General features: G+C 38.5%; 1 protein-coding gene across 1 annotated transcript; it reads right to left on the bottom strand.

Moving 5' to 3' along the window:
• Nucleotides 1–304: 304 nt before the first annotated feature.
• LOC113308274 (F-box protein CPR1-like) lies at nucleotides 305–3,487 on the bottom strand. The gene is made up of 2 exons (XM_026556760.1): nucleotides 2,125–3,487; nucleotides 305–749 (listed from the first exon to the last, which is right to left on the bottom strand). Exons 1-2 carry the CDS (start codon nucleotides 3,436–3,438, stop codon nucleotides 720–722), a joined length of 1,344 nt encoding a protein of 447 aa, XP_026412545.1. The 5' UTR covers nucleotides 3,439–3,487; the 3' UTR covers nucleotides 305–719.
• Nucleotides 3,488–13,886: the final 10,399 nt, after the last annotated feature.

Raw genomic sequence — 13,886 nt, forward strand, 5'->3', positions numbered from 1 at the left:
ACCTGTAGATTACAAGAATAAGGCCTTTGAATACTGATGCTTGACTCAACTGCCAGGAGAATACAGACTTAGAGACTTCGTTCCTGCAACAACATAACTCACAAGAATGAAACTGCTAGTAGAGTTGGGCCCTTGACAAGAAGCTGATACTGACACTTAGACACACTGAAATCCACTGAATTCACAGCACTGACGAGCTTTGGATAACTATCTTTAGGTGCCATGAAATCAAATACCAATGTGAGCTGCTCAGGCAGAACATTGAAGTAATGACTGCAGTATGGAGTACCCAATCATAGCACCATTAAAAAACCACATGACTATTAAAACCTGATCATAGTTTTGCACATCTCTCCAATTGATCTCACAGGAGAACCAGTGTAGGCTGACAGTAGCTCATGGGAAGCCTTCTCATACTTAAAAAAGAAAAAAAAGAACATCCACACTCGACCAGCTATATCCAAGAATCTGCACAATCAAGCAGCTGCACAACATAATTGCTCTAACATGCTTTCAGCATCAGGACAACACCATGTAGACTCCCAATATTCGATCACCATCAGAGACTAGTAATAGAAACAAAAATACCAAAAACTTAGCATTATCATGCTAGTCACAGAAACCTTCAAGGACCATTGCTCAAACAAGACTCTTTCTTAAAGGCCAGTCTGAAGTTATAGGGATTCATAGTTTTGGAGATTGTTATAAACGATGAGATCTTAGAACCCCCTCTGAGAGTACCTCACCATCTGAAAAATAGGAAATTGAATTAGTCTTACATGAAACAAGAAAACAATAGGGAAATGTGAAAAACGAAACAAACCCAGTAACAATTGTAATGTCCTATATCATTCCTTCTATATGAAAATGTTCTATAGCATGACTGTTGCTACTGCATCATGCCAGTGACACAAAACTGAGTACATTGAAATTCTAACCAATTGCAACACGGACCTTAATTACTCAACTGTTCTTAGATTTGTAGGTTTAACTTTATACTCATATGCAGGTACGCTAAGAACATAAATATTGCATATCCATTGTCTCCAACTTGCTACAAGAATTACACTGACCACATAATGCAATGACAGGCATGGATTTACTTACATCATTATATTTTATTTAAACTTGTAAATTCCGAACCAAAAAAATCGCTAAGCAAACAAGGTTACAAAGAGGAGCTAACAAGAAAAAATAAAAGATAATACTGGACGGATAAAATTCATAACTATTGAAACCAAATCAGAGAATGAGCAAACTTAGAATATTAAGTGGATAATGTTATATTCAATCTAAAATTTCCACTGAATTGTGAGATAATATATGAAGAGAAGTCACAATCACCTGCTAAAAGGCTTTTACATTCTAAAGCCACAAATTATCAGTCATATAAAGGGAAGTAAAAGTGCTAGAAGCTTTCGAGAAATATAGATCCTATAGGTCTCATTAGTGGGTTATATTACACAGAAGCAAATGTGTTCCTGGGGTAAAAAATGTTCTTCTAAAGGTAGTAGTAGCATATAACAAGAAAGGCTTCACCATTAGGTGGTCAATACATGCAGACGAGCTAGATTTTCTTTACCTTCCTGACTCTGAAAAGATAATTTATATACACCTGGAAAGGATTCTTTTAGATCACCCCTAAATGGCGGGCCTTGCATTAGGAGCATTTTAAACACGAAACATGATAGAAATGGACAAAAGGGTTAAGAGTTATAGGCTCTCAAGTGATCACAATGCCCCCATTAACAGTGTTAGAGACCAGTACCACACAAGTCTAAGTAACCCACCCACTGGCTATCCAACTTAACAATACTAATAACAGCAGGACGATGAAAATAACTATAGTCTAGTGATTGGGTGCACCTTTCGATCCTATATTACGAGTAGGTTTTTAATCCTCAACTTTTTAATGCATCTGTATATGCTGATGATATCTAAGGTACCCTTTCAGGTGATCTTTTGTTCCTGGAGGCTAGAGCTTGAATTATTTCAGTCAAATGTAAGTAAAAGATGCATACAGGTAAAAGATACACTCAAGGTACTCGAAATAAAATCACACATAGACAGCGGCAAATGAAAAGATATGCAAGATAAAAAGTGTGTAACATGTGATACTTTTACCTGACTGTTGTCACTTGGGATTTTCACTATCACGTCTGCAATCCGTTTCTCCAGATAGGTACCAGAATTTAGCGAGGCTATGCTCTCCACATAAATCTCTCGATTATAGTCCATTCCAATATCAAGGACAAGCACTGATCTAACATTGTCACAAGCAATTATTTTAATATCATGGACAACCGCTGATCTAGCTTTTTTATTTGTTGGATCATATAAAACTAACATCTTTCTATTACTATCTACGAGAATTTCCCCACTGTCATAACACCATAGCGGTTTCCAAAATGGTAATACACTCGAGGGCCATGATGTTGGTATTGCGGTAAATTTTTTGATCCAAGATTCCTTTACTCCATAATCGTGCATCACCCACACATCAATTCTAACGGAATCCCAAATAAAAGCTATACAAATGCAGTCTCCCAACACACCCACATTTGCATAGATAATTCTCTGATGATCCATATTATCCGCTAGAGGCATATTCACAATTATCTCATTGCTAATATCAATACAAACTAAACAGACTTCAGATGAGGTTTCTTGGGCAGTTATTCTTCCCAACCAATGAAGAGCTCCACTGAAAAACACGCCATGACCTTTACCACCATCACAAAATATGTAATTGGCGGTGCTCTGAATACTACTCCATGAATCTGTTCTCACCTTACAAACATCAATTTCAAAGCTACCAGTTCTGACATAATCCGAAATCGTTACCAATTTGTAATCATCAATTTCGCTATCATAACCAAATCCATAGGTAGAGTCGTAACCATGTCCAGGCTTCCTAAACTCCTTATATTCTCTAGTTAATGGGTTGAAAACAACAAAAAAATCAGTTGCCTCTGTAGGATATCCCCTTTCATGAGCATCTCTAACAGCAGGACTACAAATTCTTAAGCAAATCACACCATTACACGAGCCAAGAAAATCAATAAAGTACAAATTCTCAGATTCGAATGGGTAATTTAACAAAACAGCCCCACCACATTCAATTGATGGAGATGAGAACGAAGCATAATCAATACCTACAGAGTAAATCATAGGGGTCTTATCATCTGGAGATGGATGATTAAACAAGATCTTAGGGTTAATTTTGAATTGATTAGTGCGATTAACATGATTTTTGATAAATCTAGGTTTAGAAAGTAGATTATAGAAAACCTTACATACACACCTAGATACCAAGATGGATTTCGCTGGTAGCTTCAGAAAGATCTCATCTTGAACCTCCTCTGGAAGATTTAATAACAGAGATGTCGTTGATTCTATTTGCTTTAGTTTGGATCTGGTACGAGATGAGATGCTCATTTTTGCAGGTTCAGGGTTTTCAAAAAGGGGGAGAAGATGAATTGCTCGCTTTTCGAGAAGAGGGTTTAGATGTGAGTAGCGGTGAGCGAGGGTTTAACTAGTTGGGGAGTACGATGTGACCAGGCCCGCTTGGAGGCCCATCATACTGGTAATCACTAATTCTGTTATGGCAGATGCAGACTGTTGTAACGACCTAATCCTTGTCAAATTGGGTTGCACGGACTCGGACGCGACACCACGCGGACACGAAGATACGACGCGGACGTCGACATGAGCAAATTGGACACGTATATATAAATATAAATACAAAATATTATAAGTATATACTAGTATTAATTTCTTTTCTTTTTTTGATAAACTAGTATATATATATCAAAAACTAAAATTTATAGGGTTAGTTTATTAGTCTCTCATGTTCGCTCCGGCGATTTTCTCCCGACGACTGAAAACCGGGTTTGATTTGCAGGAACATCATGATTGATTTTGGTTGCTTCACAGGTTTTTATCTCCTTTTATCTTTTCGACCTAGGCTTCCCTGCTTTGAATCTCCTTTTCCTTTTCGTTTTTTTGAGCATTGTTCTCTGTTTTGGTCTAGGGTTTTATTCCTTTTTTCCCATTTAGGGTTTTCTTCTGTTCTTTATTGTCGCAATGCTAGAGCTTCCAAACCATCCCGTATACCTGCAACTCCTTCTGCTAGGCTTGCTGCCACGGTAACAGACTCAACAGGAGATGGATTTTGTCACTGCCCTTACAAGATCTTCCATGGCTGCGGAGATGGTGTGTATGGCGGAGGATATTCCAAAGGCACTTTTGTGAAACACTTACTGGACAAGCATTTCTCCTCCGAAGACATCAAAATCCTATTGTAGAGAATTGATCTCCAACAACCTGAATGTTTATCTTGCATGGGAGAAAGTTCTCTACAGCCTTCGAATGTGGCTGTGTTGTAGTTGCATGCAATTACACGCATGGAAGATGTCGTGCAAAGGCCGTGATGGGGTTGTACACAGAGAAGTGATTTCAGGGCCTCTCAATGATGTTGCAGAGGCTGATTTTCTCCTCCACGGTCTAGATAAACCTGTTGAGGTAAGTGAAGTTAGTTTGGGTTCTTCATCTGAGGTTGTTCCTTGTGAATATACGGACTCACTCAGCACTGAAGTTGTCTGCACTCAGCAAAGCAGTATTGATGTTGCTTTTCTTTCCATGGAATTACTCAACGCGGTGTTACAAAGGAAGTTTACAACTATTACTTGTATACCGCACAAGTGCAGACTTGCTTTTTCAAGGGAGCTGAAATCTTGTCTTGATAGAGTCATCATCAGTCCAGGTAACCTCTCTACGTGGTTTCAGCTATTAGTCCTTCCAATCTGTACTCTATCTCTATTCCGACCAAAAAGTTCTGCCGACGCAAAATCAGGCAATAGAAAGAGATTGCATGTTGCTGTCATCAACCATGCATTGTCTGTGTGGAAGGAACCGGGTGGTTGCTATGCCCTGGTTAATAAGCTACTAAAGCATCCTGTTCATTTTGGTTCAAAGAAGACAGATCCGGAGACGGACTTGAAAAAGCAGAGAGCTGCCAACTTGATGGCTTGTCAGAGAAAGATAGGGTGCGGTTACTTTGCAGCGGCTATACGTGTTCTCTCCTCATCTGGGGTGTCTCCTCGCGGGGAGAAAACTTATCTCGACTTGCAATATAAACACCCTCCTGCTCCTTCACCTGTTATTCCCGATGATGCTATCTTAGCTGACCCTATTACAGTGGACTCTCATGCGGTGCTGGGAGCTATCAAAAGCTTCCCAAAAGGTACCTCGTGTGGGCATGATGGTCTTCGGGCTCAGCATCTGGTTGACGTGATGAGTGGAGCAGCTGCGGCGGTGGCAGATAATCTGCCTGCTTCGATTACATGGGTTGTCAACCTTTGATTGGCCGGTAAATGCCCTGCGACTCTAGGTGAGTTCATCGCCGGTGCACCCCTAACTCCTTTACTTAAACCTGGGGGCGGTATTCAGCCTATTGTTGTGGGTACGGTTTGGCGAAGATTGGTTTCAAAAGTAGGTGCCTTCTATGTCAGTAAGGACATGATTTCTTACTTAAGCGATTACCAATTTGGAGTTGGTGTGCCTGCTGGAGGAGAGGGGATTTTACATGATGTAAATTGCTTACTAGAGATGAAAGGGCATTCTGATAAAATGTCGATGTTTCTTATTGACTTTTCCAATGCCTTTAACATGGTGAGCAGAACTCAGCTCATCAAGGAAGTTCGCCTACATTGTCCAGGTATTTCTCGCTGGGTATAATTTTGTTACTTGCGCCCTGCTAAGCTCTATTGTGACCAATATATTTTGTCGTCTTCTCTTGGAGTTCAACAAGGTGACCCCCTCGGTCCCTTGCTGTTTGTGTTGACACTTCACTCCTTGTGAAGTCCATTGCTTCTCGATACACACTTGATTTATACGCTTGGTACCTTGACGATAATACTATTATTGGTGATACTTTGGAGGTGGCCAAGGCCTTGAAAATAATAGAAACAGAAGGACCAAGTAGGGGCTTACATCTTAATGTGAAGAAAACGGAAGTCTTTTGGCCTTCGTTTGACCCCAGACGCACGACTGATGGTGTTTTCCCACTTGATATTGGTAGACCCTCTAATGGTGTTAAACTTCTTGGTGGTCCGGTGAGTTTAGATTTGAACTTTATTAGTGACATGTTTCTGACCAGGGTGAATAAGACTGTACAACTAATGTCGACGATCAAAAAAATTCAAAGACCCACAAAGTGAGATGTTATTACTTCGCAATTGCACTGGTGTATCTCGATTATATTTTTCAATGCTTACTACCAATCCAGCAGCCATGCAACCATCCACTGATCTTTTTGATGACCATTTACTTAAGTATTGTACGTCTTCTCATAACTGGAGATGGTGCTGGTTTTGGTCCTCTGCAACAGAGATTAGCCACCTTGCCCATCAAAGAGGGTGGCCTTGGCATTTAAAGCATGGCTGACACTCGTGCCTATTGCTACCTCTCTTCTCAGATTCGGACAACTTCAGTGCAGAAGATAATTCTTGGTAATTTATTCTCAGCAAACAAAGGCTCTGCTTATCAGTTGCCTCTTCAGAACTTTATCCATATATGTGTATTACCTTCTTCTTATTGTGTCGATGATACTTCCCCCCTTCCATGCAAGACCTGGCAGTCACTTATATTGATGTGGTCAAGAAGAAAATCCCAGACCAATTTCAGATGTCTGCAAGAGATTCCATTTTGTGGGAGTGTAACCGTGTCAAGCATGCTCAAGATTATTTATTGGCGATACCTATTAGCGCGCTATGTTAGATCATTGCTCGGTCAAACTCGCATGTGTTGCCATCTCAAGCATGTTTGTCAACGTTAGTGATCAAAACTATAAGTCTTGATTTCTAGCCTATTTGTAGATGTCTCGGACTAGGACATAGATAGTGTAGTTGAGCTTAAATCTCTCGACATTCATCTCTTGAAGACGAAGAACTACTAAGGGGAGCTTGTGGAACTTCTTCGACAAAAGGTATATGGAGACTTGAACTTATCTATCACTTGGAAAGTATATTTTTACTAACTCCTATATTGAGACATAAGTCGTGTTACGATATAGTTTTCTCTATACACATTTGAGATTTCGAGCTGAGTATATCTTGCTTACATATTTCTCGAAATATATGTTGGTAAGCTTTCGCTTCGACCAAGTTCATCTTATACCATGAGAAAATTACCGAGTGGCATCTTACATGGTTTGTGTGATACAATCATTTGGTGTAAGACTTGGAAGGTTTCAATAATGATTATTTCAATATCTTGAAAATTGCTTTTATGTTGATAGTGTGTGAAAACGGCTATTAACATTATAGAAGAATGTTTCAACGATTGAAATAAAGAGTTGATTATGTAACCGTCTTTGGATATAAGCATATATAGTATATTCGCACATTAGTGTATAAGTCCTTAAACCGGAAGCCAAGAGTATGCATATGTGTGTATACGGATTTGGTGAAGGAGACAGGTTAAGTATGTGTGCCCGTACGCATACTGGCGGAAGTTCTCAAACCAAGAATTTCTGCTGAGTTTGGTTTTGGAAAAACTCACAAACCATTCACCTTAAGTATGCGTACTCGTACGCATACTGGCGGAAGTTTTTGAACCGAAAATTTCTGCTGAGTTTGGAAACTTTACAAACTCAAAAACCGGTTGCTTAAGTACGCATACCCGTACGCATACTTAAGCTGGTTACTTTGTCAAATCGGTCAAGTCCATGAACTTAAACATTTAAATCGTAAGGAATGCAATCTTTGCAAACCGTGGCTATAATGTTCATGATTGATTCAAGTGAATCAAACCGATTTGATTTCAATTATGTTTTCTAAATAATTGAACAACTCTTTAACTAGTTTCATTTGAGTCAATTGAACTAGTTATGGTTAAGATGAATAAGGTTGATATGAGAGTAATCATATGGCTAACCTCGGTTAATTATTTGTGAACAACATGGTGTACACGTTTAGGTAAGGCTACATAAACCTAAATGAGGGTACATTTCTTTTGTGTGTAACAAGCTAAGTTCGATCTAACGGTTGAAAGATATTAGCTTGGTTGAATCAGGTTTTTCATAACTTGGATTGCAAACCCTGATTTGAAAACTATATAAAGGAGAACTCTAGCAACTGAGAAACCTAATCCCCACAACTCCTGTGTATTACTAGTTTCATAACTAGAGTCGATTCTCCTTTAACCTTAGGTTTCTTCTCGAGACCCTGTAGGTTAACGACTTGAAGACTTCATTAGGATTGTGAAGCCAGACCCAACTATTATCTTTTTAGTTGCGTGATCTGATCTTGTTGTTTCCATCGTGTTGAGTGGAATTGAAATAATTGGCTCGAGATTTTATATCTCCGATAGGCAAGATAGAAAAGTAATCACAAACAAACTTCGCCTCATTTGTTGTGATTCCACAATAACTTGTTTCACTAGTCGATTAAGTTTATTGTGAGGTGATTGATAATACTAGGCTGTTCTTCGGGAATATAAGTCTGGTTTATCAATTGGTTCCTGTTCACCTTGATTTATCAAAAGACGGAACAAAAACTCTTGGGTATTTCTATGGGGGACAGATTTATTCAATCCTAGAGACTTTTCTATGTGAGACAGATTTGTCTATCAAGTCTTCGACTTTGGGTCGTACCAATTCTTAGTTGTGGGTGAGATCAGCCAAGGGAATCAAGTGCGTAGTGTCCTGCTGGGATCAGAGACGTAATGAGCGCAACTGTACCTTGAATCGGTATGAGATTGATTAGGGTTCAACTACAGTCCAGTCTGAAGTTAATTGGTAGTAGGCTAGTGTCCGTAGCGGCTTAATACAGTGTGGTATTCAATATGGACTAGGTCCCGCGGTTTTTATGCATTTGCGGTTTCCTCGTTAACGAAATTCTGGTGTCTGTGTTATTTCTTTTCTGCATAATATTTTGTTATATAATTGAAATATCACAGGTTGTGCGTTAAGATCAATCAATTAGAATATCCAACCTTTAGTTGTTGATTTACATTGATTGACACTTGAACATTGGTCTTTAGTACCGTTCAAGTTGTTTCACATAATAATCAGGCTCACAGATTTCTATCTGTTTGATTTGTTGATTACATTTTGGAACAAAGATATTAAACTCTTTTATATACTTTAATCTAGATTGAGTTTCACTTTTTCAAATATGCTTTTAAACTCTATCAGTAGAGTATATTTGAGGAAAGACAATCTTTGCCATAGTGGCCGACCACCTACCCTAATGAAGAAAGGGAGATTAAAATAATAATACTCAATCAAATAAATGATTTCTTCTCACTATTTTGTAGATAATTGAAATCCAGAGTCAACACAAAAAAGATTGAGGAAAGACAATCTTTGCCATAGTGGTCGGCCACCGTGGCCTAGTGGCCGGCCACCTTCCCTAATGAAGAAAGGGAGAATAAAAGAATAAAACTCAATCAAATAAATGATTTCTTCTCACTATTTTGTAGAGAACTGAAATTCAGAGTCAACACAAAAAAGATTAAGGAAAGACCATCTTTGCCAAAGTGGGAGGCCACCATGGCCTAGTGGCCAGCCACCTTTCCTAATGAAGAAGGGGAGAACGAAAGAATAAAACTCAATCAAATAAATGATTTCTTCTCACTATTTTGTAGAGAATTGAAATTCAGAGTCAACACAAAAAAGATTGAGGAAAGACCATCTTTTCCAAAGTGGCCAGCCACCAGGGCCTAGTGGCCGGCCACCTTTCCTAATGAAGAAGGGGAGAATGAATGAATAAAACTCAATAAAATAAATTATTTCTACTCATCATTTTGTAGATATTTGAAATTCAGAATCAACGCAAAAAGATTGAGGTCATTCCGATGTCGTCTGAAGAAGCTACGAACAAAACGGTTAGTACAACATGATTGGGCTTTTTTTTTTGTTTTGGCCAGGGCGAGTTTGAAATATAGATGCAATTTGGTTTACTAAATCAAGAAAACTTTTCAAATAGTCTTCCAAACACTATCAACAGAGTATATTTTAGAAAAGATAATCTTTGCCATAATGGTCGGCCACCGTAGCCTAGTGGAGGCCACCTTCCCTAATGAAGAAAGGGAGATAAAGGAATAAAACTCAATCAAATAAATGATATCTTATCACTATTTTGTAGAGAATTGACATTCAGAGTCAACACAAAAAAGATTGAGGAAAGACAATCTTTACCATAGTGGCCGACCACCTTCCCTAATGAAGAAAGGGAGAATAAAATAATAAAACTCAATCAAATAAAAGATTTCTTCTAACTATTTTGTAGGGGATTGAAATTCAGAGTCAATACAAAAAAGATTGAGGAAAGTACATCTTTGCCAAAGTGGCCGGCCACCGTGGCCTAGTGGCCAACCAGCTTTCCTAATGAAGAAGGGGAGAATGAACGAATAAAACTCAATCAAATAAATTATTTCTTCTCACTATTTTGCAGAGAATTGAAATTCAGAGTCAACACAAGTAGATTAACGAAAAACCATCTTTGCTAAAGTGGTCGACCAGCTTTCCTAATGAAGAAGGGGAGAATGAACGAATAAAACTCAATCAAAGAAATGATTTCTTCTCACTATTTTTTAGAAAATTGAAATTCAGAGTCAACACAAAAAAGATTGAGGAATGACCATCTTTGCCAAAGTGGCCGGCCACCGTGGCCTACCGTCCAGCCACCGTGGCCTAGTGGCCAGCCACCTTTCCTAATGAAGAAGAGGAGAATGAAGGAATAAAACTCAATCAAATAAATGGTTCTTCTCACTATTTTGTAGAGAATTGAAATTCAGAGTCAACACAAAAAAGACTGAGGAAAGACCATCTTTTCCAAAGTGGCCGGCCACCGTGGCCTAGTGGCCGAGCACCTTTCCTAATGAATAAGAGGAGAATAAACAAATAAAACTCAATCAAATAAATGATTTCTTCTCACTATTTTGTATAGAATTGAAATCCAGAGTCAACACAAAAAAGATTGAGGAAAGACCATCTTTCCAAAGTGGCAGGCCACCGTGGCCTAGTGGCCGACCACCTTTCCTAATGAAGAAGGGGAGAATGAACGAATAAAACTCAATAAAATAAATGATTTCTTCTCACTATTTTGTAGAGAATTGAAATTCAAAGTCAACACAAAAAAGATTGAGGAAAAACCATCTTTGCCAAAGTGGCCGGCCACGGTGGCCGAATGGCCAGCCATCTTTCCTAATAAAGAAGGGTAGAAGGGACGAATAAAACTCGATCAAATAAATAATTTCTACCCATCATTTTGTAGATATTTGAAATTCAGAATCAACGCAAAAATATTGAGGTCATTCCGATGTCGTCTGAAGAAGCTACGAACAAAACGGTTAGTACAGCATGATTGGGCTTTTTTTTTGTTTTGGCCAGGGCGAGTTTGAAATATAGATGAAATTTGGTTTACTAAATCAAGAAAACTTTTCAAATAGGCTTCCAAACACTATCAACAGAGTATATTTGAGGAAAGATGATCTTTGCCATAGTGGCCGGCCACCGTGGCCTAGTGGCGGCCACCTTCCCTAATGAAGAAAGGGAGAATAAAAGAATAAAACTCAATCAAATAAATGATATCTTATCACTATTTTGTAGAGAATTGAAATTCAGATTCAACACAAAAAAGATTGAGGAAATACCATCTTTGCCTAAGTGTCCGGCCACCGTAGCCTAGTGCATGGCCACATTTCCTAATGAACAAGGGGAGAATGAACGAATAAATCTCAATCAAATAAATTATTTTTTCTCACTACTATGTAGAGAATTGAAATTCAGAGTCAACACAAAAAAGATTGAGAAAAGACTATCTTTGCCAAAACGGTCGGCTACCGTGGCCTAGTGGCCGACCACCTTTCCTAATGAAGAAGGGGAGAATGAACGAATAAAACTCAATCAAATAAATGATTTCTTCTCACTATTTTGTAGAGAATTGAAATTCAGAGTCAACACAGAAAAGATTGAGGAAAGACCATATTTTCCAAAGTGGTCGGCCACCGTGGCCTAGTGGCCGGACACCTTTCCTAATGAAGAAGGGGAGAAGGAACGAATAAAACTCGATCAAATAAATAATTTCCACTCACCATCTTGTAGAGAATTAAAATGCAGAGTCAATACAAAAAAGATTAAGGAAAGACCATCTTTGCCAAAGTGGCCGGCCACCGTGGCTTAGTGGCCGGCTACCTTTCCTAATGAAGAAGGGGATAATGAACGAATAAAACTCAATCAAATAAATGATTTCTTCTCACTATTTAGTAGAAAATTGACATTCAGAGTTAACAAAAAAAAAGATTGAGTAAAGACAATCTTTACCATAGTGGTCGGCCACCTTTTCTAATGAAGAAGGGGAGAATGAACGAATAAAACTCGATCAAATAAATGATTTCTACTCACCATTTTGTAGAAAATTGAAATGCAGAGTCAACACAAAAAAGATTGAGGAAAAACCATCTTTGCCAAAGTGGCCGGCCACCGTGGCTTAGTGGCCGGCCACCTTTCCTAATGAAGAAGGGGAGAATGAACAAATAAAACTCAATCAAATAAATGATTTCTTCTCACCATTTAGTAGAAAATTGACATTCAGAGTCAACACAAAAAAGATTGAGGAAAGACAATCTTTACCATAGTGGCCGGCCACCTTCCCTAATGAAGAAAGGGAGAATAAAATAATAATACTCAAACAAATAAATGATTTCTTCTAACTATTTTGTAGTGGATTGAAATTCAGAGTCAATAAAAAAAAGATTGAGGAAAGTACATCTTTGCCAAATTGGTCGGCCACTGTGGCCTAGTGGCCACCCACCTTTCCTAATGAAGAAGGGGAGAATGAACGAATAAAACTCAATCAAATAAATTATTTCTTCTCACTATTTTGCAGAGAATTGAAATTCAGAGTCAACACAAGTAGATTAAGGAAAAACCATCTTCGCTAAAGTGGTAGACCACCTTTCCTAATGAAGAAGATGAAAATGAACGAATAAAACTCAATCAAATAAATGGTTCTTCTCACTATTTTGTAGAGAATTGAAATTCAGATTCAACACAAAAAAGATTGAGGAAAGACCATCTTTTACAAAGTGGCCGGCCACCGTGGCCTAGTGGACGAGCACCTTTCCTAATGAATAAGAGGAGAATGAACAAATAAATCTCAATCAAATAAATGATTTCTTCTCACTATTTTGTAGAGAACTGAAATCCAGAGTCAACACAAAAAAGATTGAAGAAAGACTATCTTTCCAAAGTGGCAGGCCACCGTGGCCTAGTGGCCGACCACCTTTCCTAATGAAGAAGGGGAGAATGAACGAATAAAACTCAATAAAATAAATTATTTCTTCTCACTATTTTGTAGAGAATTGAAATTCAAAGTCAACACAAAAAAGATTGAGGAAAAACCATCTTTGCCAAAGTGGCCGGCCACGGTGGCCGAGTGGCCAGCCATCTTTCCTAATGAAGAAGGGTAGAAGGGACGAATAAAACTCGATCAAATAAATAATTTCTACTCACCATTTTGTAGAGAATTGAAATGCAGAGTCAACACAAAAAAGATTGAGTAAATACCATCTTTGCCAAAGTAACCGGCCACCGTGGCCTAATGGCCAGCCACCAGGGCCTAGTGGCCGGCCACCTTTCCTAATGAAGAAGGGGAGAATGAACGAATAAAACTCAATCAAATAAATGGTTCTTCTCACTATTTTGTAGAGAAATGAAATTCAGAGTCAACACAAAAAAGATTGAGGAAAGACCATCTTTTTCAAAGTGGCCGGCCACTGTGGCCTAGTGGCCGAGCACCTTTCCTAATGAATAAGAGGAGAATGAACAAATAAATCTCAATCAAATAATTGATTTCTTCTCACTATTTTGTAGAGAA

This window comes from Papaver somniferum, chromosome 9 (genome assembly GCF_003573695.1).
Source record: "Papaver somniferum cultivar HN1 chromosome 9, ASM357369v1, whole genome shotgun sequence".
Lineage (NCBI taxonomy): Eukaryota > Viridiplantae > Streptophyta > Magnoliopsida > Ranunculales > Papaveraceae > Papaver > Papaver somniferum.

Bases quoted from the DNA above. Each gene is read 5' to 3' on its own strand.
- LOC113308274 (XM_026556760.1), bottom strand. From the start codon at position 3,438: ATGAGCATCTCATCTCGTACCAGATCCAAACTAAAGCAAATAGAATCA. The intron at 750-2,124 runs GTAAAAGTATCA...CCTATTTTTCAG, and splicing joins TCCCAAGTGACAACAGTCAG to ATGGTGAGGTACTCTCAGAG.